The 24,053-nt window shown below is 61.6% G+C and overlaps 1 protein-coding gene across 8 annotated transcripts in view; it reads left to right on the forward strand.

Moving 5' to 3' along the window:
* The window catches only part of PIP5K1C (phosphatidylinositol-4-phosphate 5-kinase type 1 gamma), a 69,211-nt gene that overhangs the window by 28,440 nt on the left and 16,718 nt on the right, over positions 1–24,053 (forward strand). For 5 of the 8 annotated variants that reach the window (XM_030797331.1, XM_030797333.1, XM_030797335.1 and 2 more), the window contains exons 2-10: positions 4,444–4,475; positions 6,694–6,786; positions 9,669–9,799; positions 10,573–10,690; positions 15,032–15,184; positions 18,010–18,309; positions 19,877–20,082; positions 22,415–22,498; positions 23,702–23,750. In XM_030797331.1, the coding sequence (XP_030653191.1) occupies positions 4,444–4,475; positions 6,694–6,786; positions 9,669–9,799; positions 10,573–10,690; positions 15,032–15,184; positions 18,010–18,309; positions 19,877–20,082; positions 22,415–22,498; positions 23,702–23,750 (1,166 nt within the window). Of the gene's footprint in view, positions 1–4,443; positions 4,476–4,561; positions 4,625–6,693; positions 6,787–9,668; positions 9,800–10,572; positions 10,691–15,031; positions 15,185–18,009; positions 18,310–19,876; positions 20,083–22,414; positions 22,499–23,701; positions 23,751–24,053 lie in introns of those variants that run through there. The other 3 variants (XM_030797334.1, XM_030797336.1, XM_030797337.1) reach the window with 3 other exon arrangements.

A 24,053-nucleotide genomic window follows, 5' to 3' on the forward strand; every position in this document is an offset into this window, starting at 1 on the left:
GCGAGGATTGAGTGAAGATGGCGCTCACCTGCCCACCCAGGCGGGCGGTGGCAGCAAGGCTCTGCTTCCTCCCCTGTCCCCTCTCCTCCACAGGACACTCGGCTCTGGTCTCCCTTTGCTGTCCCTTCCTGCCTGCCCTGGGAGCCCCACATTTTCCCTGGGGTCCCCCAACCGAGTGCCTCCCCTCCCTGTCCTGCTCTACCTCCAAGTCGGTGCTTCGGCCCCGGCCACTCCCTTAACCCTACAGGCCCCAAGTAGGGACATTCCCAGTAAGGCCCGAGCCGGCCGCCCCTCTCCTCCCCTCTTGTGAGCCAGCTCAGGCGAGTCGGGCAGGTGAAGACGTGGAACCACAGAGGGAAACTGAGGCAGGGGGCCTACACCCAACGTGGGTGACCCCGAGGTGCCTGGTGAGGTCAGCAGAGCCGGGTCTGGAGGGCCTCACCACGTCCACTCAGTCCCGGGGCTGTAGGGAGCCCGGGAGAGTCCGGGCAGGGGTGGACCCAAGCGCTGTGACCTCTCAGCATTGGGGCCACTGAGGAAAACAGCTGAGTCACCCAAGTGGGTGTGGGGGTGCCCCAGAGGGGCGGTTTCGGGAGTAGAGTCAGGACTGTGGGCAGGGAGGCCCCAGACAGGCCGAGCAGGGGGACGCCCGGGCCCCCGATGAGGTCTGGAATGTCCCGCCCCGGCCCACCGCTGGCTTCCTGCCCTCTCTTCTTTTCCTTCCCCCACACCCTGGACGTAAAACCGTGAATTGTTCTGCTCCCGGGCCGCCAACCCAAACATCACGTCAGCGTCCAGCACCTTCCGCCCCGCCGTGGCCCAGAGCAGGCCCTTTGTGGCCTGTCAGAGACCTGGGGGCGACTGGCCCTGTCCTCTGGAAGGACAGAGAAGCAGCCCGTCCTTCCCTTCACCGCGGCAGCCGGAATCCTGAGTCACCTCACTCCCTCCGTCCCCGTCCCCGCCCCTGCAGTGAGCACCGTGGGTCTGTCCCCCAGATCCCTCCAGGGCCTACCCACTGCCCACCCAGCCCTGCAGGGCGTCCAGGTGGCCCGAGGGGAGGACCCTTCAGCTGTTCTTGCTGCCTTGAAAAGTACGCCCCCTCCACCCGGGGCTGGGGTCCTCACTGGAGGGCCACGCCCCGTGTGAGGTCCTGGGCTGCCCAGACAAAGTCCCCAGGACTGGGGGGAGCAGCAGGCCTTGAACAGGCGTCTGTTCTGGCTCAGCTCTGGAGGCCAGGAGCCCGAGGTCCAGGAGCGGGCAGGGCTCTGCCCCGACCGACCTGGGAGAAGCTCCACGCCCCTCTGCCCCTCGTGCCTCCGGGCATCCTTGGTGCTTCAGGCCCTGGAGGAGCAGCACCCTCCCCGCCTCCACCCCACACGGCATCTTGGCCTCCCCGAGCGATTTCTCTTATAAGGACAGCGGCGGATCCAGGGCCCACCCCACTCTGGCACGACCTCATCTTACCCAATGACATCAGCAAAGACTCTCTTTCCAAATATGGTTGCAGGCTGAGGTTCTTGGAAGGACGTGAATGTCGGGGGGACACTGTCCAGCCCCGCACCCTCAGGCAGGCATGGGGACTGACCACGACTACAGGGGCCCACCAGCGTCTTGGATGCGGCCCCCTCCCTGGCCTGCCCCCTGCCCCAGGTTCCTGACCCCAGCCCCCTCCCCCGCCTGCCGCCTGCCCCAGGTTCCTGACCCCAGCCCCGACCCCAGCCCCCTCCCCAGCTTGCGCCTGCCCCAGGTTCCTGACCCCAGCCCCTTCTCCGCCTGCCCCAGGTTCCTGACCCCAGCCCCTTCCCCGCCTGCCGCCTGCAGAGGCTCCTGACCCCAGCAAAGTTTTCCACCTCGTGCCTTCGCCGTGTCTCTGGCAGTTCTGACCTGGCAGCAGAGCAAAGCTATGGGCTGCTCCACCAAGCCGCATTCAGTTGCCTTCAGTGCCCGTGGTGGACGTGTTTTCAGACGGCAGGGCGGTCACCGGGGCGCGGCCTCTAGATGGGACACACGTGGGTCTCCCGTGCACCCACCGAGAGCAGCACAGTGCCCATGGGGGCCGAGGGGCGCTGGCAGGGCTGATAGAGTGGGGCATCGCCAACCCAGGCCGGGGTTTGACTTTCCTTCTCCTTCTATGTGACCTTGGGTGGGTTCACCCCTCCCTCTGAGCATCTCTTTCCACGTCTTACAACAGAAGGGCTCCCTCCTTCTCTGCACTCTTTGCTTGCTTTGTAAAGCCTTGGTCCAGAAAGACTTTTTGTCTCTCAGGGAAATTCTCCTCTGCCCCCTCTCCCGAGTCCACACCCAGCCGGGTCCCCACCCCTTACGGCCCCCGTCTGCACCGCGGACTCCGCACCCACCTCCTCACCTGTCTGCACCTTCCTGAACCTCGCCCAGTTGGCCCCTCACGTGTCCTGGCCTCCTCTGCTCACCTCAGCCGGCCTGGAAGCCAGGGCCAGACCAGTTCCAACGCACTGCTGCCCAGCCCAGAGCAGGGAGGCAGCCAGAGGGCCCAGCCCTACGGAGCTGAGCACGTGCCGCACCCTCCTGCACACGCTCCCGCGCCCCCCGAGTGTCTCCACGGGCTCGTAATAATCCCCTTTGAGGGCCTGCCCCAGCACCCCCAGCTGCAAGACCTCGGCCAGCCCTCCCTTCCCCAACCCTCAGCCTCTTCCTCTAGGACGGGGGAATGGAGTGAGAAGATGCTGGCAGCGCTGGGGTGGAGTCAGCCCTGACCCACAGCCCCTATGTGATTGAAAAGAAGCATTTGTCTCCATGCCCCTGGGCCCCAGGTGGTGCCAGCATCGGAATCCAACAGGGAGGCGCTCCCCTTCGGCAGCTGCCTCTGCGTGAGCCTGGAGGACGCTGCTGTGATCCGTGCAGCAGCGCGGCCGCCTCAGCCACCTCGTGACCTTTGCGCCGCCTGGAACTCCCTGCCGCTCCCACGCCGTTCCCTCCCTGGAACCCCCAGGCATCGTTGTTCGGCACTGAGCTCAGACACGACCAGCCCAGGGAAGCCCCCTTGCTGATCCGCACCCGCCTGTCACCCCACATCAAACACCCAGCCCTGCGCCCACCCCTGTTGGCCGTGAGCCCCTTGAGGGCGAGACCAGGTCTTCCCCAGGCCCGCGTGGTGGACGCCAGCACGTGCGTTCCCTGCGGTCGCCGCCATCGCTTCCCACCTCAGGGCTCCGGGGCCAGGAGTCCAGCCCCAGAACGGGGCCTCACCAGGCTAAAGCCAAGCTGTGGGCAGGGCTGGGCCCACCAGAGGCTGCAGAGGAGAATCCGTTTCCCCCCTTTCCCAGCGTCTAGAGGCGCCCGCATCTGCCGTCGGCTCAGGTCCCTTCCTTCCCCTCCACAGCCACAGCGCAGCCTCTTCCAGTCTCTCTCTGACTCGCCCTCCCGCCCCCTCTCGTGAGGACCCTGTGAGGACGTCGGGCTCCCAGGTCCCCCAGGATCATCTCCCGTCGGTCTCAGGGCCCGTAATCACAGCTGTAGAGTCTGTTCCCATTCTCCAGATGAGGACCCCGGGGCCCTGCTGCTGGGAGCCAGGGTTGGGGATGTGGTCCTGGGTCCTAGGAGCCGAGTCCCGCCTGCCCCCCTCGTCCCAGCCTCCTCGCATGGAGGGAGGTGCTCCTGGCTCAGCCCAGGCCTCGGCCCGTTGGCTCAATCCTACAGGCCCCTGTCGCCCTCTCTGGAGCTGCAGCCCGGGCCCTGCTGCAGGCACTGACCGGAGACGGCGGGCCCAGGAGCCAGGGCAGGGCTGGGGGTCCCCTCGCAGGCTCCCTTATCCTTCCACCAGCCTCACTCTGGAGAGCGGCAGGGAGGGTGCCAGCCCTGGGGACCCCTGGCCAGTTCCCACTGACGGCAGCTGCCCGGGTGCTGGGCGCTCCCCGCAACTCCAGCCTGCCCTCGCCCCAGCGGGGGCCTGCCCCCCTCACTCCCCACACTGGCACCTGATTTCCCCATGCCCGAGCATCTCCTGGCGCCTGCCTCCGGGGAAGCGGGGCTTGGTCAGTTCAGACCTGCTTGGTTGTTGACTGCCCAGAACCTCATGTCTGGGCGTGAAAGGGGGTCAGAGCTGGGGGAGGTTTGCTTCCCACTTCCCTCCTCCAGGCCGGTCCAAGCCCCAGGCCCTCCGTGGTGGGTGCCAAGCCTGGGCGTCACTGGCTGCCCACCTCCCTGAGGCTGCAAAGCCTCTCCCCTGCTCTAGGCCCCAGTGGCTGCCAACCAGGGTGACCATGGCAGGCCCCAGCGGCTGCCGCCCTCATCACATCCTCCCAGCGCACTCAGTCCTTGTCTTCACTTGTGTGTAGCCTTGAGACCGGCCCCACGCGGAGTTACACACGCCAGGCCTGGGGGGCCAGGAGCTGGGCCGGGAGCTGGGCCCAGGACTCGCAGAGGTCACCAGTTTCCTGTCTGATACCCAGCTTTTCTCTTCAGCAGGTTTGGCTCAGAAGAAGGCGGCCCCAACAGAGGTGAGTGTCTGGAGGGGCGAAGGGCCTGGGGTCCCCACCCTGACGCGCTGCCTCCGTACTCGCGGAGAAGCTGTGTGGCCTGGGGCCGCTCACTGCACCTCTCTGGGCCCCAAATGCCGTCCAGTGTCCACAGGCAGGATGAACATGAGGTCTACACCAACTGCGTCTTGAGAGGTCGGGGTGAAATTCCGTGATGGAGGAGGGGGCCCTGCATCTGAGGGGCTGCGCCCCCAGTGGCAGGGGTGCCTGGTCAGGGCTGCAGGGGCAGGAAGGGCTTCTCCGGGTTCTAGGCCGTGTGGAGCCAGGATTCTGGGGGGTGGGCGGTGGGGAGAGAGAGCAGCTCTCGCAGGGAGACTGGGGGCAGGAATGGAACACCCGGCCGGAGGGGCAGACGCTGCCCAGAGGGCGATGTCCGAGGCTACCAGCTGCACCCACGCCCTCAGTTGTCTATGAGCCACACAGGTGTAGTGCACAGTGAGGCTGTGTGCAGCCTATGTGTGCATGTTTGCCTGCGTGCGTTTGTGCACGTGTTTGCCTGTGTTCATGTTTGCCTGCGTGCGTGTGTGCACGTGTTTGCCTGTGTTCATGTTTGCCTGCGTGCGTGTGTGCACGTGTTTGCCTGTGTGCACGTTTGCCTGAGTGCATGTGTGCATGTGTGTTTGCCTGTGTGCATATGTGCCTGTGTGTGTGCACGTCTGCATGTACATGGGTCCTGTCATTGCTGCCTGTCTCCTCCTGAGAGCTTTCTCTGCACACTGGCCCTGCCTTTGCAGCGTCTGCCAGCCCCGTGGCGCCAAGTGGCCTTCTTCGCAGCCCCAGTGGACGCAGTGGGGTGGGCCGTCCCCCGAGGGCACCTGAGCTGCTGCATCTCCCGTCTTCCCGCGTGCAGTCCTCAGGGCACCTGTCCATGAGCCCCATTCCCAGGAGGAGTCCCCAACGCACCTGTTCCACCTGGGCCGCCCTTGGGCCCTGCATCCATAGCCAGAGCTGGGAGGGCTTTGTCCACCAGGCCTGGGACCCTGGGATCCTTCCTCAGAGTCCCCCGGCCTGGGGGCAGTGTGGAGGGTGGCACGGGTGGTGGGGTGAATTCCTGGGGAGAGCCTGCCCCCTGGCGGCCGCCTGGGAGAATGCAGGGAACATGGCTGAGCAGCGTTGGCTGTGGAGGGAGGGCAGGGGCAGGGGTCAGGGCTGCAGGAGTGTCCCTGGGGCCGATAGCGGTGGGATGGGGTCTGGCCAGTGGAGGGTCCATGGGGTCTCCTAGCAAACGCAGTGGCGCTCCTTAAATGACGGTGCCAGGCGGGGCTGTTCTCCTTGGTTGGCTTCTGTGTCCCTTCAGGCTCCCACAGCCCCTCCTCACATCCAGCAGGCTGAGGCCCCCTGGGGTCGGCGGTCCCATCTGCTGGGGCACTCGCGCTGCCCGACAGCTTGCAGGAGCCGGGCCTGACCCTGGCCAGTGAGACCGTCTCCCTCAGGGACGAGATGCTCTTTTCAATCCTTTCAGCCCAGGGGTCTCACAGTTTGGGGCCCTGGTGAGGGAGAGGGGTTACGACTCCCGCCACCACCTCAGGCGGTGGATGGGACGCTCTGAGGCTGGCCTGGCTCACACCGTGTTGGCAGGAAGCCTGACCCCCTCTCTGTTCCCACCCCCACCTCAGTCCTGTCTTTTAAAAAAATAACCACTTTACTGAAATGTGATTCGCATACTGTACAGTTCACCCTCTAAAGTGTACAGTGAGTGACTTCTAGTACATTTGCAGAGTTTTGTGGGGACATCTGTGGTTGTCACAACTGGGAGGTGCTCCTGGCATGGAGTGGGTGGAGGCCAGGGATGCTGCTCAGCACCCTGCAGTGCCCAGGGTGGCCCCACCCCAAAGAACGGTCCAGCTCCAGTGTCCACAGCACCTGGGGGAGACCCTGGAGTTAGGGGGCTGGAGCTGCCCAATCCTCTTGCCCTTCTTGAGGAGCCAGAGGTCTCCACCTTGGAGTGAGTGCTTCTGGGTGTCCAGCATGGGACACTGAGGGGCCCCAGCCAGCCCACCAGGCGCCCACAGGTGAGGGGCCTCCTGCTGTACCCCGGAGTCACCCGGACCTGCCCCCTGCCCTGTGCACCCCTGCTGGGCCCAATGACTAAACCCTTTCTTCCCAGGGTTTCAGAGCGTGCCCTGCCCCGGTGGGTGTGCTCCTCAGGGAGTTAACACTCTCTGCTTCCTCTTCCCAGGTCCTGTCCATGACGGCACAGCCGGGCCCTGGCCATGGGAAGAAGTTGGGCCATCGAGGTGTGGACGCATCCGGCGAAACCACCTACAAGAAGGTTCCTCGGCTCCCCTTAGCTGGCCGGGGGGAGCGGGAGGGAGCGGAGGGGAGGGGGTTCCCACTGGTACCATGGATGGAGCCCATCGCCCCTGACACAAACCAGGGTCTGCCCAGGGACAGGTGTGGGCTGTGTGGAGGCAGAGGCCGGAGTCCTCAGTCCTGGGCGAGGCCCCACTGTTTGCTGTCCTTGCCAGGCGTCCGGGCAGCATGCTCCGTGGCTCAGCCTGGCTGCAACACCTGCCCGGCTCTGAGTCCCTGAAACCTCGGGCAGAGCCTGGGCTCTCGGCCCTGGTGAGGGAGAGGGGTTACGGCCCCCACCACCACCTCAGGCGGTGGATGGGACACTCTGAGGCTGGCCTGGCTCACACTGTGTTGGTAGGAAGCCTGACCCCCTCTCTGTTCCCACACCCACCTAGGGCATATTTTTTCAAAAATAACTGTTTTACTGAGATGTGATTCCTATACTGTACAGTTCACCCTCTAAAGTGTGCAGAGATGTGATTCTTATACTGTACAGTTCAGCCTCTAAAGTGCAGTAAACGACTTTTAGTACATTTGCAGAGTTGTGCAGCTGTCACCTCTAATTCCAGAACATTCCATCAGCTCCAATAGCAACTCTGTCCCTGTTAGCAGTCGCCCCCATCCCGACTCCCAGCCCTGGCACCCTCATCCCTTTCCTGCCTCTGTGGATCGGCCTGTCCTAGACGTTTCATAGAAAGGGAATCACACACTGTGTGGCTTTCTGTGTCTGGCGTCTCTCACTGAGCGTGGCGTCCTCAGGGTTCATCCGCGCTGGGGCCCGCGTCAGAGTTCACGGCTGAGTCGTGTTCTGTCACGTGGGGCACCTGTGCTGCGCTTGTCCTTTGCTGCGTCGTGAACGCTCGGGTGCTTCACACTCCTGGGCATTGTGAATTGTGCTGCTGAGGACACGTGTGTGTGAGTCTGTGTGGATACATGTGTTCGTTTGTCTTGGGCAGACACCTAGGAGTGGAATTGCCAAGTCACGTGTAACTCGGTGTCACCCTTTGAGAAACTCGCAAACTGTTCTCCACAGCTGTGGTACCATTTTCCACGTCCAGCAGCAGTGAATGAGGCCTGGCGTCCGCCCGTCCTCACCAGCACTTGTGATTGTTGTCTCTGATTCTGGTGTCCTCATGGGCGTGAGGTGGTGTCTCTTGAGGTGTTTTTTTATTTGTTTTGTTTGTTTTTGTAGAGACGGGTTTTGCCATGTTGCCCAGGCTGGTCTTGAACTCCCAGGCTCAGGCAATCCTCCCACCCTGGCCCCCCAAGTGGCTGGGATTCCAGGCCTGAGCCACCGTGCGCGGCCCCCTCCGTGGCTTGATGTGCTTTCCCTTGGTGCCCAGTGGCATGGAGCGTCTTTGCGGGCTTCAGGGCCGTCTGTGTGTTACCTTCGGGCACATGTCTGTTCTGTCCGTGGCATTTCGGGGAGGTGAACGTGCAGGCCAGACCCCCTACCACCCAGAGTGTGGCTTAGGAGGGAGGCAGGCCGAACCTGGGCAGTGGCAGAAACCAACTCCCAACTCCCGGCCTCCCTCCCTGCCACCTCGCGCCTGCGACAGGAGCACTGGAGACCGGAATTAGAGAGCAGAGGTATGGGCTGGCTTCCCAGGGCTAGAGTGAACACGGCCTCGAGAGCGCACAGTGAGAATAATGCAAACAATGCCAATGGCAAAAATAACAGCAGCCAGCTGAGTGCGGAGGCTTGTGCCTGGAATCCCAGCACTTTGGGAGGCCGAGGCAGGAGGATCACCTGAGGTCAGGAGTTGGAGACCAGCCTGGAAAACATGGCGCAACCTTGTCTGTACTAAAAATACAAAAAAATAATTAGCCGGGTGTGCTGGTGCATGCCTGTAATCCCAGCTACTCGAGAGGCTGAGGCAGGAGAATAGCTTGAACCCAGGAGGCAGAGGTTGCAGGGATCCAAGATCGCACAACTGCACTCCAGCCTGGGCAGTAGAGCAAGACTCTGTCTCAAAAAATAATAATGGGGCCGCGTGCTGGCTCACGCCTGCAATCCCAGCACTTTGGGAGGCCCAGGCAGGTGGATCAGCTGAGGTCAGGAGTTCGAGAACAGCCTGGCCAACATGGTGAAACCCCGTCTCTACTAAAAATACAAAAATTAGCCAGGCATGACAATGTGCACCTGTAATCCCAGCTACTCGGGAGGCTGAGGCAGGAGAATCACTTGAACCTGGGAGGTGGAGGTTGCAGTGAGCTGAGATTGCACCACTACACTCTAGCCTGGGCGACAGAGCAAGACTCTGTCTCAAAAAATAAACAAATAAAAATAATAATAACAGCAGCTGACACCACGTCCCCAAGAGGGCCAGAACCATTGTGCCTGTCCCTGTCTACAGGCAGGGAAACTGAGGCACAGAGCGGCCATGTGGGTTGCCCAGTGTGACCACGTGCGTTACATAGAAAGCAGCTAACGGGAACCTGCGTCTGCAGACGTGAAAGTGATCTGGGCATCTCGCTGTAAACGGTACCCCCTAAAAACAAACCCTGACAGTGAATCGACCCTTTTGCCAAGTTGGAGCTATTTCAAAATGTGAGAACCTTCTAGAACCTAGCTAGCCAACAGGACTGGAGGGCTGAGTGACGCGGCGTGGCAGTCGCGGCCGAGCCCTGTCCTGGCTGTGTGGCCCGAGGGAGGATGGCTTCACCCCCCAGCCTGATGTTGACGGCTCAGCAGCTGCAGGACAGGCTGCCCTGGGGGCCACCAGGAGGGGGTTGGCAGGTGCTGGGTCCCAAGCTACAGCTGGTTACGATCTCTAATCTCCACCCCCCAGTGCACACAGGGGGTGCAGGGCAGCGCAGAGAGCAGCCTGGGGCCCTGACACTCTGGTCTCCCCGCAGACCACCTCCTCCACCCTGAAGGGTGCCATCCAGCTGGGCATCGGCTACACCGTGGGCCACCTGAGCTCCAAGCCTGAGCGTGATGTGCTCATGCAGGACTTCTACGTGGTGGAGAGCATCTTCTTCCCCAGGTGGGCCGGGCCCCCGGAGTCTCGGGGCTCACCCAGCGTACGCGTGGCTCTGACGCGGGGTGGCCTGTACTGCGCGCCCTTCTCTGCTGAAAGCAGCACCTGGCCCCTCCTGGCGCCTCCTTGGCCTTGAGCTCTGGCCCTCTGTCCATCAGGACGTTCATTTGCTGCTGAATCAGAGATCCAATGTAAAGGCAGTTTAAGAACAGGAAAAAGAAAATATAGAAGTTAGTTCTTTTCTAATCTACAAATAAGCAGTGGGCAGTGCAGGGCTGGTCAGGAGGCTCCATGGTGTTGGGGTCCTGGGATCCTTCTGGTCACCCCACACCACCATCCTCAATATACAGCTCTGTGACCAGTGGTCCCAGGTGGCTGCCCAGGCTCCTGCCATCATGGCTGCATTCCAGCCACAGGAGGCAAGAGAAGGAGAACAACACAGCCCTTCTCTTTAGGACACGACCAGTGTTTCTGCTCCCCTCGTGTCATTGGCTGAGTGCAGTCACATGACCACACCTAGCTGCAGGAGGCTGTGGCGGCGTGGCCCTGTTCTCGGCCGCCATGTGTGTGGCCAACATCGTGGTCCCCGATGTTAATGAAAGAAGAGAGGGTGGTTACTGGGGGACAGTCCCATCGGGAGCCCCGTGTTGATTGTGGGATTGGGCCATTTCAAGGAAGTCTTGGAGCTCAGCTGCTAGAGGCACTAGGAGGGGCCATGGCGTGGGTTGGGGAGAGGTGCCACCACCCCTCACAGGCTTCCTCCCGTCCTTCCTCCACAGCGAAGGCAGCAACCTCACCCCCGCCCACCACTTCCAGGACTTCCGCTTCAAGACCTACGCACCTGTCGCCTTCCGCTACTTCCGGGAGCTCTTTGGGATCCGGCCCGACGATTACTTGGTAAGCGCATTTGCTGGTACGGGCTTCCGGGCTTGAAACAACATGTTTAGGGTCTCGGAGGGTCTGTGGGTCAGGCATTTGGGGGCAGCCTCCCTGGGTTCCTTGGGTAGGATTATGGGCAGGTTCAGGGCCGGGGTCTCCTGTGAGACTCACTGGGGAAGCGGGAGGGATCGGCCTCCAAGCTCACATCACTGGCAGCTGCAGGACTCCGTCCTGACTGGCGTTGGCTGGGAGCCTCCATTCCTCGCCATGTGGGCCTTGTCATCAAAGCAGGCGAGGGTGTCCACTCACCAAACAGTTGGTACAGTCTTCTGCAGCCTGGTGCCAAAGTGACTGACCCATCTTCAGACTTAAGGGTTAGAACAAGGCACTGGGACTTGGGTGCCACTGGGGACCAGCGTAGAGTCGGACCTCCAGCTCTAGCCATGGCTTTATTGTTTCAGGTTAGCAAAGTCAAAATCTAGGCCAACCCCTTTGACCTAGCAGCCCATTATCCGGTCTCCTAAAAGAGGTGTGTGGAGGGCAGTGCTCACCGCAGCGGCCCTGGAGCTCGTCAGCGCCAGCACCACTTTTTTTCTTTTTGAGACAGAGTCTTGCTCTGTCACCCAGGCTGGAGTGCAGTGGCGCGATCTTGGCTCACTGTAAGCTCCGCCTCCCGGGTTCACGCCATTCTCCTGCCTCAGCCTCCCGAGTAGCTGGGACTACAGGCACCTGCCACCACGCCCGGCTAATTTTTTGTATTTTTAGTAGAGACGGGGTTTCACCGTGTCAGCCAGGATGGTCTCGATCTCCTAACCTGGTGATCCGCCCACCTCAGCCTCCGGAAGTGCTGGGATTCCAGGCGTGAGCGCCTTCGCCCGGCCTGCACCAGCACCGCTTCTAAAAGCTCTGGGTGGCCTTTTCCCAAGCCTGCCTGGTCATCCTGAGAACTTTGTATCATGGAAGACTGGAACTCTGTAGACAAGCGCGGTTGGCATTCTGGTTGTCACGACAGTGCGGTCCCCGGGGCCGGGAGCCTGTGGTTCTCCGATCTTGCCCTCACCCGCGGTGGTCGGTTCCTTGTGCCTTTGGTGGTTGCTGACTGTGCGTGCATTTGGTTTATCTCAGTCTGTAGGAAGCGCCCGAGGCTGCGCTCTTCCGGGGAGAACTAGCATGTGCTCCAGCCGGGGGTACGTGTGACCCCCCCGAGAACTCCAGCCTGTTCAGGTGCCCGGGAGTCACCATGCTCCGGGTCGTGTCACCAAGGCCCAGCCTCCGGACTTCAGTGTCCCAGCATTTGCCTGAGCTTGGCAGGGCAGTGGGGAGTGAAAACACAACTGGGGTTTTTGTCTAGAAATGGCCCTCGGGTGACCTGGACGCTACCGTGTGAGGCGGCCAGGAACGGAAGGCGGCGGCCTGGCTCGTAGCAGAGAGACGGCACCTGTGTCCATTAGCAGGCGTGGACGGGTAAAAGCCGAGCTGGGGCCGTCTGGGTCTCACCTAGAACCCGATAAGATCGCATTCTGGGGCCTTAGGCCGGGTGTGCGCCCACAGCGTCTGGGGGGCCAGCCCGGTGTTGGTGACCCCCGAATCCTTCTGCTCATCTCAGGAGTGTGAGAATTCTCTTGGGGGCCCCCGGTGCTGAGCAGGCGGCAGCCCCCCAGCCTCTGTCCGGGCTGTGGTGTGAGTATGGCCGTGCACCATGGCGGGAGGACGGGCTAGTGTGCGTGTTGCCCTCCACAGGGCCCCTAAGCCTGAGTTCATGGGGGACTTGGGGTTGCCAGTGCTTCTGATTGGACAGCTGAGGTCACAGTCCCCCCTGGTAAGGGAGTAGCCCCAGCAAGGCCCACAGCTCAGGACAGCCAGGAAGGAGAAGGCGGAGGTGGGACGCAGGGTGGGGCTCAGCCCTGCCCAGCAGTCAGCGGAGGGTGGAGAGGAGGCCAGGGTCAGTGGCGCAGCTGCCGAGAGCCCCAGCACCGACCAAGGAGGCCGTGGGGGGTTGTCCTGGCGCTGCCTGGCTCAGAAACCCACTCATGGGGCCTGCTTCCCCGTGGTAGCTGAGACCCATGGAGGCCACAGCCCTGCAAGTGCCATTAGTCATGTGGCTTCAGAATTGCCCTGTCATTGGTGTTCTTTGTACAAAGCCGAACGTGCGCTTGGCACGGTGTTTTCCGCTCTGCAGGTGAGATCGGCCTCCTGCTCCTGCCACCGTGGACAGGCAGCAGTGATTTGTGCCTCGGGGGGACACTCCGGCTGCTTGGGGCGTCCCCTGCTCCGGGTGACCTGAGGACAGCGGCCCAGGGCTTGGTGGGGTCCCCTGACCTCCCAGGGAGGGCGCCAGCCCCAGGAGAGACCCGCCCTCGCTCTGCGCTGCGGCGCCTGTGTTGCGGAGGCTGGAGGGCGTCCTGCTGTGGCGGGGAGGGTGGAGGAGCTACATGGGCTCTGTGTTTCCTGTGGATATTTGTGGCTCGTGGCTGTGGGCGGAGAAAGGCAGGCAGATGGCTGGGCTGGGCGACAGCAGTGGCCTGGACAGATCTCCCTCCAGCCTCAGAGTCTCCGCCCCACACGGCTGTCTCGCCCTGCACCGTCACTCGCAACCGGGCCATGGCAGAAGCGGCGCATGCAGGAGGAAGGACCCTCGCTGTTCTGAGCTGCCAAGGTTGGCAGGGCTGTTGCTGACTCCGCAGAATCCAGCCTGCGTTGACCGACATGTGATAACTGATGGCACCGTTCCCTGGCCCGAGACCACCTCGGGCAGTGGAGGGCGGGGGTGGTGACTTAAGCCCAAGGAGGGACTGGGGCATTCCCAGGCCCTGGGCCTGAAGTGACCTCATGTTTCTGGTGTCCTCTGGCCTCCAAACATATTCACACATCAGAGCGTGTGTGGCACTGGGGACCCAACTCACGCCTCAAGCCCCTGGCTCTTCCAGCATTTTCCAAAGGTGGTTCCCCTCACTTGTTGGGGTGTTTTTTTTAAACAGAGTCTTGCTCTGTTTGTTGCCCAGGTTGGAGGGCAGTGGCACCGTCACAGCTCACAGCAGCCTCGACCTCCTGGGCTCAAGTGATCCTCCCACCTCAGCCTCCCAAGCAGCTGGGACCACAGCTGTGCGCTACCACGCCTGTTTTTGTTTTTTTTTGTTTTTTTTTTTTTTTTAAGTACAGATGAGGCCTCGCTCTGTTGCCCAGGCTGGTCTTGAACTCCTGGGCTCAAACGATCCTCCCTCCTCAGCCTCCCAAGGTGTTGGGATTACAGAGTGCTGGGTGAGCCGCCGTGCCTGGCCTGCCCTTGCTTCTGCTCGCCACCACTCCTAACTCTGGGGGACACACCCCACCTGCTTAGTGAAGCAGCATTGGAGGCAGCACTCAGCACTCGGAGACCACCCTTCTGTCATCCAGCAGATAGGGACCCAGCATTGACCCTGGGTGGGCCTGGCTTGCTCCACTGATGGGGAACTGGGTCTGACCTCATCCATGTATACCAATGGTGACCAGTTAGGATTTTGCAGGGTGTGACCCAGATGGCCTTAGGCCCATGCACACTTCATTGGTTCCATACCCGGAAGACGCAGGGTAGCACCCGTGGGTCTCATCTTCATTCTCGTCCTTAACAAATCAAGCACCTGTCGAGTCAGTGATGCAAAAAAACTTCCACTTGCACGGACCTTCTGCCTAATGTCTAGGAGAGGGCATGGGGGCAGAGAGACAGCGAGCACATCATGAAACAAACAGCAGGGGCTGAGAAAAAGGGGCAGAGAAGTGGGGAGGAAGGGCTTGGCCTGTGAGGTGCCAGGGGCCAGAGTGGGGTCTGCCCATCAGAGATGCAGCTTCCATCCCAGAGCTTACCTTCTGGTCCAGCGTGGCTGCTGAGGTTCCAGCCATCACATCAGCATCTCAGGAGGGAAATAGGTGGGAAGGAGAGAAGGGTAAATACGCAGGTATGCCAGCTGCCTGTCGCCCATCTGTGGAGCCTTCCCTGAGTTCCACCCCACAGCTTCTGCTTATGACTCATGGGGCAGAGCTGGGTGTTCCTACCCAGCTTCAGGGGTGCTGGGAGCACCTTTTAGCCACGCGTGTCAGTGCCCCCGTACGATCAGGTGTCCGCTCCTAAGGAGAGCAGGAGGCAGCCTGGGGAGTGCGCCCTAGCAGGCCAGCCCTCGGGCTGCAGAGTCAGCTCAGCCTCAGGCTCCAGTCCTTGCTGGCTGGCCTCAGGCAAGTCGCTCGCCCTCTCTGAGCCTCTCTTTCCGCATCTGTAAAATGTAGCGACATGTCGTCAGGTCCTGGGGCTGTTGGGCAGACCGGAAGCCAGTGCTGTCTGTGTGTCCGGCAGCTCGGGGCCCGCTGACCCGCCTCCTCTGCTTCCAGTACTCCCTGTGCAATGAGCCGCTGATCGAGCTGTCCAACCCGGGCGCCAGTGGCTCCCTCTTCTACGTCACCAGCGACGACGAGTTCATCATCAAGACCGTCATGCACAAGGAGGCCGAGTTCCTGCAGAAGCTGCTTCCCGGCTACTACATGGTGCGTGGCCCGCCCCGCGGGGCGGACGGCTCCCCATCAACCCCCTTCTCCCGGCTGGCAGGAGCAGGTGTCTGCAAGGCTTGGGCAAGCAGGCGTCCTTGGGGCGTGGTGAGAGGCACCTTGGGCCCCGGGAACTCACCCTCAGGGGTCCCCCATCAGGCTTCACCAGCACCAGTATTCAGGAGCCGCCCTCTCTTCCTCCTGTGGCCACATGCCCTGGGGGCCGTCCCCGGGCAGGGCTGGGTGGGCACCGGCCCCTGCCTGGCTCCCCATCCCCACCTTGCCAACACCCCCTATGAGCCGTGGGCCCCAGAACCAGCGGCCTGTGGGCAGCGTCTGTCAGCTGCCACGGAGGCCCAAGCAGCCCAAGGATGACTCAGAGGGTTCCAGAGAGGAGGGGGACGGGCCACCAGCTGGTACCCCACAAAAGACCAGCTGCTCAGGCAGCATGAAACAGCTCCATCCGGCCTCATCCCGCGTGACTCACAGAAAGGGCGCGTCAGGCCCCGGGAGGGGGAGTAGGAGTAGGAGTAGGAGCCGGCGGCTGCCGCGGTGTTCCCAGGCCTGGGATTCCGGTACTCGCCCAGACGAGGTGGGCGCCTCCCATGTTGCCAGGCCTGGGCTGCTGCCTGGCTCTGGGCAGCACAGCACAGCCCATGACTCAGTTTCCCCTTTGAGGCCTCCTCCATCCACTGTCTGTGATGCTTAGCGAGGGGCCCAGGCTCCTTAGATCAGGCTCAGCAAACTCAGTCTTTAAAGGTCCCAGAGAGAGTGTTTTTGACTCTGCGAGCCAGTGTTCTGTGTCTCCAGGGCTCAGCTCTGCCTGGATGGCACCGAGCTGCTGTGACCACATGAGAATGGATGGGCACGGCCATGTGCCCATACGCGTTATTTATGGACCAAGAAATGCGAATTCCATATCACTTTCACGTGTCATCAAAGACTATTTTCTATTTCTCCACTTTTTTATTTATTTATTTCTGTTTTGAGGCGGAGTCTCGCTCTGTCACCCAGGCTGGAGTGCAGTGGTGCCATCTTGGCTCACTGCAGCTTCCCCCTCCCAGGTTCAAGCCATTCTCCTGCCTCAGCCTCCTGAGTAGCTGGGACTACAGGCGCCCGCCACCACGCCTGGCTATTTTTTTGTATTTTTAGTAGAGACATGGTTTCACCGTGTTAGGCCAGGATGGTCTCGATTTCCTGACATCGTGATCTGCCTGTCTCGGCCTCCCAGAGTGTTGGGATTACAGGTGTGAGCCACCGCGCCCGGCCTCTTTACCATTTTTTTTTTTTTTTTTTGAGATGGAGTCTCGTTCTGTCACCCAGGCTGGAGTGCATTGGCGTGATCTTGGCTCACTGCAAGCTCCGCCTCCTGGGTTCAAGCGATTCTCCTGCCTCAGCCTGCTGAGTAGTTGGGATTCCAGGCACCTACCACCATGCCTGGCTAATTTTTGTATTTTTGGTAGAGATGGGGTTTCACCATGTTGGTCAAGCTGGTCTCCTGACCTCATGATATGCCCGCCTCAGCCTCCCAAAGTGCTAGGATTATAGATGTGAGCCACTGTGCTTGGCCTTTTTTTTTTTTCTTTTGAGACGGAGTCTTGCTCTGTTGCCCAGGCTGGAATGCAATGGCACGATCTCGGCTCACTGCAACCTCCATCTCCCAGGTTCAAGTGATTCTCCTGCCTCAGCCTCCCAAGTAGCTGGGATTACAGGCGTGCACCACCACTCCCAGCTAATTTTTATTTTTAATAGAGACAGGGTTTCACCATGTTGGCCAGGCTGGTCTCAAACTCCTGACCTCAGATGATCCACCTGCCTCGGCCTCCCAAAGTGCTAGGATTACAGGTGTGAGCCACCACACCGGGCCCTTTCCACTTTTTAAAACTGGAAAAACCATTCTTAGCTTACAGCCCTACAAAAATAGGTGGCGGCCGGATTCAGCCCCGGGGCTGGAGTTTGCCGAGCCTGCCCAGGCTGGTGTCTGAGGCCACGCCCCCCAACTCCTCTCCCTGTGGGTCTGTCTCAGCCCCAACACCTGGGCAGCATCCCACTGGGTTCGCCATTGAGAGGCTCTGGGCAGGGGGCGCTCTTGCTTTACTTGGGCGCCCCTGGGTCACCCAGTGCCTGCTTGGGGTCTACAGGGCACAGCAGGACCGAGACCCGTCACTGTGCCTGGGGACCCAGATTTGGAGTGAAAGTCTGAGTTGATTGGTCCAACACAGGCAAAGCATAACCCACACAGAGGCTGGGCTCACGCCTGGAGTCCTGGCACTTTGGGAGGCTGAGGTGGGAGGATGTCTTGAGCCCTGGAGGTGGAGGCTGCAGTGAGCTGTGATCGCACCGTTGCACTCCAGCCTGTGCGACAGAGTGAGACCCTGTCTCAAGAAAATACATGTGTGTGTGTGCGTGTGTGTGTATGTGTTTGTGTGTGCACGTACATACATGTATGTATATGTATGTATTTTAGGACAGAGCATTGCGTTTCCGGCCTCCAGACCTCCCAACAGGCGAGCCCAGCCAGGGTGACGTCCTGTGGGCAGGCAGGGAGTGTGGAAGCCTCTGATGGAACAGAAGCGCCTGCCTCGGGGCCTGGCTCTGTAGAAACAGACCCTCCTGGAGCTCACAGTTGTGGCCTGTGAGAGTCAGGGTGCTGTGGGAAGGCCAGCTGGGTGCCTGCATAGGAAGGGGGTCCCTGAGGGCTTCTGGGGAGAGAGGGGGGCTGGCCAGGGGCATCCTTGAGCCCCCTGAGGCAGAGGCCGGCTCTGCCCGCCCCCACGAGTCTGTGGCCCAGCCGCCCTCCACGACACGCGCTCTTCTCCCGCCAGAACCTCAACCAGAACCCGCGGACGCTGCTGCCCAAGTTCTACGGGCTGTACTGCGTGCAGTCGGGGGGCAAGAACATCCGCGTGGTGGTCATGAACAACATCCTGCCCCGCGTGGTCAAGATGCACCTCAAGTTCGACCTCAAGGGCTCCACCTACAAGCGGCGCGCCAGCAAGAAGGAGAAGGAGAAGAGCTTCCCCACATACAAGGACCTGGACTTCATGCAGGACATGCCCGAGGGGCTCCTGCTGGACGCCGACACCTTCAGCGCCCTGGTCAAGACGCTGCAGCGGGACTGCCTGGTGAGGGCTCGGCCCCGGCGGGGGAGGGAGGGTGGCAGGTGGGACTGCCTGGTGAGGGCACGGCCCGGGCGGGGGAGGGAGGGTGGCAGGTGGGACTGCCTGGTGAGGGCTCGGCCCTGGCTGGGGAGGGAGGGTGGCAGGTGGGACTGCCTGGTGAGGGCTCGGCCCTGGCTGGGGAGGGAGGGTGGCAGGTGGGACTGCCTGGTGAGGGCTCGGCCCTGGCTGGGGAGGGAGGGTGGCAGGTGGGACTGCCTGGTGAGGGCTCGGCCCTGGCTGGGGAGGGAGGGTGGCAGGTGGGACTGCCTGGTGAGGGCTCGGCCCTGGCGGGGGAGGGAGGGTGGCAGGTGGGACTGCCTGGTGAGGCCACGGCCCAGGCAGGCAGGGCCAGGGAGGGTGCCAGGCCGAGGCCCACCTGCCCCGCAGCCCACAGCAGGCCCCACCCCAATGTGGGATCCGGAAGCAGCTCAAGCTTTTATGGCCTTAACCTAAAACGTGGTCAGACACAGTGGCTCACGCCTGGGATCCCAGCACTTTGGGAGGCGGGCGGATGGCTTGAGCCCAGGGGTTCAAGGACCAGCAGGGGCAACATTGTGAGACCCCATCTCACAAAGAAAACGAAACACTTATAACATGTCTCCAGACCCCGCCCTTGGGGTCCGGAAGTGTCTGCACCGCTAAGAAGTGGTTCCTCTGGAGGTTACACGGTGATAGTGGTAGAGTCCCCCCACCCCCCAGAGAAGAGCCCAGCCTTCAGATGCTATGGTCACGAGCCCAGAGCTCCCGGCCAGCCATGGGAGCTTGCTGTGCCTCAGTTTCCTCACCCATCAAATGGGATGACTGCCTGCTCTGCAGGCTGCAGTGAGGGCCTGTGTGCATCTGGTGGGGGATCTGGCTCCTGTCCCCGTGGAGCCTGCGTCGGCTCCATGTTAGGGAAAGAAGGATGTGCACGGCTCTTACTCTGCCTGTGTTAGCTCCGTCATCCCCGTCCCACCATGGCAGCTTCGAGGCGTGGAGCCGAGGAGGGGAGGCCCCAGCCTGTCAGGAGCAGAGCCTGGGACCTCCCAGCTCCCCTACTCCGCCCAGGCCCCACTGCTGACCGTCCCCAGCTCCCCGACCCCTTTGAGAACTTGACCCACACCCCCAGAAAACCGCCCAGACCACTCAGGGCCCTCGAGGCTACCCTGGGCATCCATGCACCTGGGTGTCACCTGTCAGGCCGGGCATGTCCTTGCCTACGGGCTTGGGCTGGTCAGAGCATAGGCCCGGCCCCCTGTCTCTCAGGAAGGCGCAAAGCCAGGAAGGGAAGTCCCTGTCTCAGTGCCCGGGGCAGCCTGCTGTGAGGCTGGAAGCCCCCATTCTCTGGCCTGCTCTGATGCCATTGTGTGACCGCAGCCCCTCTGTCCCTCGGGATAACACTAGAACCCCCACCCCTGCATGGCCATGGGACTCCATCCCTCACACCCGAGCCTACTGGTCCATCCAGGCTGGGAACCCCATAGGGTCCAGGAGCCGTTGTGGGGGATGGAGACGGCTGACGGTGTGGCATGTTCCTGCCCCATCCCGCCAGGTCCTGGAAAGTTTCAAGATCATGGACTACAGCCTGCTGCTGGGCGTGCACAACATCGATCAGCACGAGCGCGAGCGGCAGGCGCAGGGCGCCCAGAGTACCTCAGATGAGAAGCGACCCGTGGGCCAGAAGGCGCTGTACTCCACAGCCATGGAGTCCATCCAGGGCGGTGCCGCGCGCGGGGAGGCCATCGAGTCGGATGACACGTAGGTGGGCGGGGGGCCTCCGGACCCGTCCCGCTTCCCTTCCCCGCAGGCTCCAGTTGCCCATCCCCGTCCCAAGTGTGAAAACAGGCAGGGAGGGCTGGCGAGGGCATCCGTGGGTGACAGACAGAGTCTGAGAGCCTTGTGCCAGTGCCTCAGGGTGAAGCCAGGCCGTAGCGCGGGCCGCAGGCTGAGTGCAGGGTTCTGAGCCTTGGCTTGCGGTGGTGGGGGTATTTCCCATTCACCCGAGACTGGGCTGAGGCCACTGGCCATCCACAGGAATGAGATAGAGATAGCGTTTCCCCGTGGCACTCAGAGGGGTCCACACGCCGCCCGTGCAGAGAGGAGCCACAAAGGGTGGAAGGCACATGGGAGGCCAGAGGGATCGGGCGAGGCAGGGCTCACAGCAGGACACAGCCCACGAAGCAGAGGGACTGCAAAATCTGATTCCACACAGATCAAAGCGGCTGCTGGCTGGGCGCGGTGGCTCATGCCTGTACCCCCAGCACCTTGGGAGATCAAGGTGGGAGGATTGCCTCAGCCCCGGAGTTCAGTACCAGCCTGGGCAACATAGCAAGACCCCATCTCTACAAAAAATATAAAATGTAGCTGGACGTGGTGGCACGTGCACCTGTAGTCCCAACTACTTGGGAGTCTGAAGGCGTGGCAGGCGTGAGCATGGCAGGCAGAGGTTGCAGTGAGCCAAGACCACAGCACTGCACTCCAGCCTGGGTGACAGAGTGAGACCCTGTCTTAAAAAAAAAAAAAAAAAAAAGGCTGGGCGCAGTGGCTCACGCCTGTAATCCCTGTACTTTGGGAGGCTGAGGCAGGTGGATCACCTGAGGTCAGGGTTTCCAGACCAGCTTGGCCAACATGGTGAAACCCCGTCTCTATCTACTTAATACAAAATATTAGCTAGGCGTGGTGGTGCACGCCTATAATCCCAGCTACTTGGGAGGCTGAGGCAGGAGAATCGCTTGAACCCAGGAGGTGGAGGTTGCAGTGAGCTGAGATTGAGCTATTGCACTCTAGCCTGGGCAACAAGAGCTAAACTCTGCCCAAAAAGAAAAAAAAAAAGTGGCTGCCACAGAAGATGGGAACGGTGGTGGAGAGAGGAGGCCACACTTCAGTGGCCTACAGTCATGTCTCTGCTGGACGCCAGGGGCAGAGGGACCAGGCAGGCCCTGCCCTCACAGGGCTGGGGGTTTGGTTGGGGAGAGACTCACAGAGCTCTCCTGGGACACTGGATGTGAGGGCTGGGTCACTCTCTGGGGTGGGGCTGTCCTGGGCTCTGCAGGGTGCTGAGCAGCATCCCGGGCCTCCACCCGTTCTGGGCCAGGAGCACCCCCCGGTTGTGACAACCACAGATGTCCCGAGACACGGCCCTGGGCGCGGGATAGACAGGTGTCGTATAGCAGTGCTGAGATTGTTCCCTGGTCACGGCAGCACCCTGACAGTGGGGGCAGGCCCAAGCCTTCACTTTGGTACCTGTTCAGTCTTCACAGCGGCCTTGGAGGAGGGAGGTGGGCTTCCCTTGTTTCCAGCTGAGGAAATAGGCTCCTAGGTTGGGGGGCAGCCTTCCCCAGTGCAGCCATGAAGGTGTGGAGCCAAGTGCCACCTGGCCTGGCTGGCCCCAGGGGTGGTGCCGGCTGGCACTAGGCCACCAGCTGGGCTTTGGTTTGCAACGGCGGTGGTATTTCCCATGGATGGCAGAGGAGGAGCCGGGGCCCCAACCAGGGTGTAGCTGCGGGGGGTGTGGGAGCCAAGGCCAGGCACAGCTCCCCCTCAGACCATCCTGGCGTTTGTAGGGTCTTCGCGGGCCTGGAGGGGGAGCAGGTGAGCGCACCAGCCTGTGGCGTGAGCGGAGCATGCAGGGCCCCAGCCCAGCGGGTCTGGGTCCTGGTGGCTTCCGGATGGCTGCTGCACGTATGGCCTCACTAACCGTGCTGGGCAGGGGACGCGTGGGCATGGTGCCAGGTGACAACTCCCCAGGCTGTACCTGAGACCCTGTGGCCCTACCTGGGCATGCAGCGTGCGTGTGTGTGCACGTACGTGTGTGTGCATGTGTGTGTCCACGCACACGCGTGTGTAGGGGGTATATGCCCGGGCCTCCTAGCTGGGACTCCTCAGCAGTGCCTGGGCCTGGGTTTGAGGCTGGGGGTGATGGAGGGATGTCAGGACGGAGGTTCCCGGGTGCCAGGCCCCACTCCGAGAGCTTGGCCAAGTTGCCACCCACGGGAGCAGATGGACTCCCCAGCCCATGAGTCCCTAGCCCTGCCTGCCCCGAGTCCCAGCTCTGCGGGATGCTGATGGTACTCTCGGCCTCTCTTCCCAGGATGGGCGGGATCCCCGCTGTGAATGGCCGCGGGGAGCGGCTGCTGCTGCACATTGGCATCATCGACATCCTTCAGTCCTACAGGTGGGTGCCCAGGTCTGCAGTCCTACAGGTGGGTGCCCGGGTCTGCAGTCCCACAGGTGGTCGCCCAGTTCTGCAGTCCCACAGGTGGGTGCCCTGGTCTGCAGCCCCACAGGTGGGTGGGCGCCCCCAGGACACCCATGCACAGAGGCGCTTGCCCATGGAAACGGCCACACCAGCAGCTCTCGGGGCTTCCTCAACCTTCTGGAAAGCTCTTGCTTGGCTGCCCCTTCTTGAGCCCTAAAGGGAAGGTGTTTGGTCATCTTGAAAATCCAGAGTGAGTTGGGCGTAGTGGTCCACACCTGTAATCTAGCACCATGGGAGGCTGAGGCGGGAAGATTGCTTGAGCCCAGGAGTTTGAGACCAGCCTGGGCAACATAGCAAGACCTCGTCTCTACAAAATATCAAAAAATTAGCTGAGCGTGGTGGTGCTCCTGCAGTCCCAGCTACTCAAGAGGCCGAGGCAGGAGGATTCCTCGGGCCCAGGAGTTCAGGGCTGCAGCAGTGAGCTATGAGGGCCGTGCTGCACTCCAGGCTGGGTGACAGAGCAAGACCCTGTCTCAAAAAAAAAGAAAAAAGAAAATCCAAGGAGTGGGTTTGAGGCCTCACTTTGGGGCTCGAATATTTGTTTTTTGGTTTTTCGTTTGTTTGTTTTGAGACAAAGTCTTGCTTTGTCACTCAGGCTGAAGAGCAGTAGTGCGATCTTGGCTCACTGCAACCTCTGCCTTCTGAGTCGACCCTATTCTCCTGCCCCAGTAGCTGGGATTACTGGCATGCGCCACCACACCCGGCTAATTTTTGTATTTTTAGTAGAGATGGGGTTTCTCCATGTTGGCCAGGCTGGTCTTGAACTCTTGACCTCAGGTGATCCGCCTGCCTCGGCCTCCCAAAGTGCTGGGATTACAGGTGTGAGCCACCGTGCTCAGCTGGGGCTCTAAAATGTTTAAAAACAGTCACCCCCTCAATACTATGGACATTGGGACCAGATGGTTCTCTGGGGTGGGGCCGTCCTGGGCACTGCAGGGTACTGAGCAGAGAGCCTCCACCCACTCCCTGCCAGGAACACCTGCCACCCTGAGTTTTGACAGCCACGATTGCTTGAGGCCATGGCCCAGTGTCCTGGGGGGTGCACAGTGGCCCCTGAGTGAGGCGGCCTGGCATGGGCTTGGCTGATGTCAGCTGCCACTCCGGGTGCTCTCTCCACAGGTTCATCAAGAAACTGGAGCACACCTGGAAGGCCCTCGTCCACGATGGGGTGAGCGCCTGCATCCTCCTCCCATCCCTCCTCCCATCCCTCCTCCTCCTGTGAGTGCCTGCACCCTCCTCCCATCCCTCCTCCCTCTGAGTGCCTGCACCCTCCTCCCATCCCTCCTCCCTTGGTGAGCACCTGCACCCTCCTCCCATCCCTCCTTCCTCTGTGAGCGCCTGCACCCTCCTCCCATCCCTCCTCCCTTGGTGAGCACCTGCACCCTTCTCCCATCCCTCCTCCCTGTGAGCGCCTGCACCCTCCTCCCATCCCTCCTCCCTGTGAGCACCTGCACCCCTCCTCCCATCCCTC

The sequence above is a fragment of the Nomascus leucogenys genome, chromosome 17 (genome assembly GCF_006542625.1).
Source record: "Nomascus leucogenys isolate Asia chromosome 17, Asia_NLE_v1, whole genome shotgun sequence".
NCBI lineage: Eukaryota > Metazoa > Chordata > Mammalia > Primates > Hylobatidae > Nomascus > Nomascus leucogenys.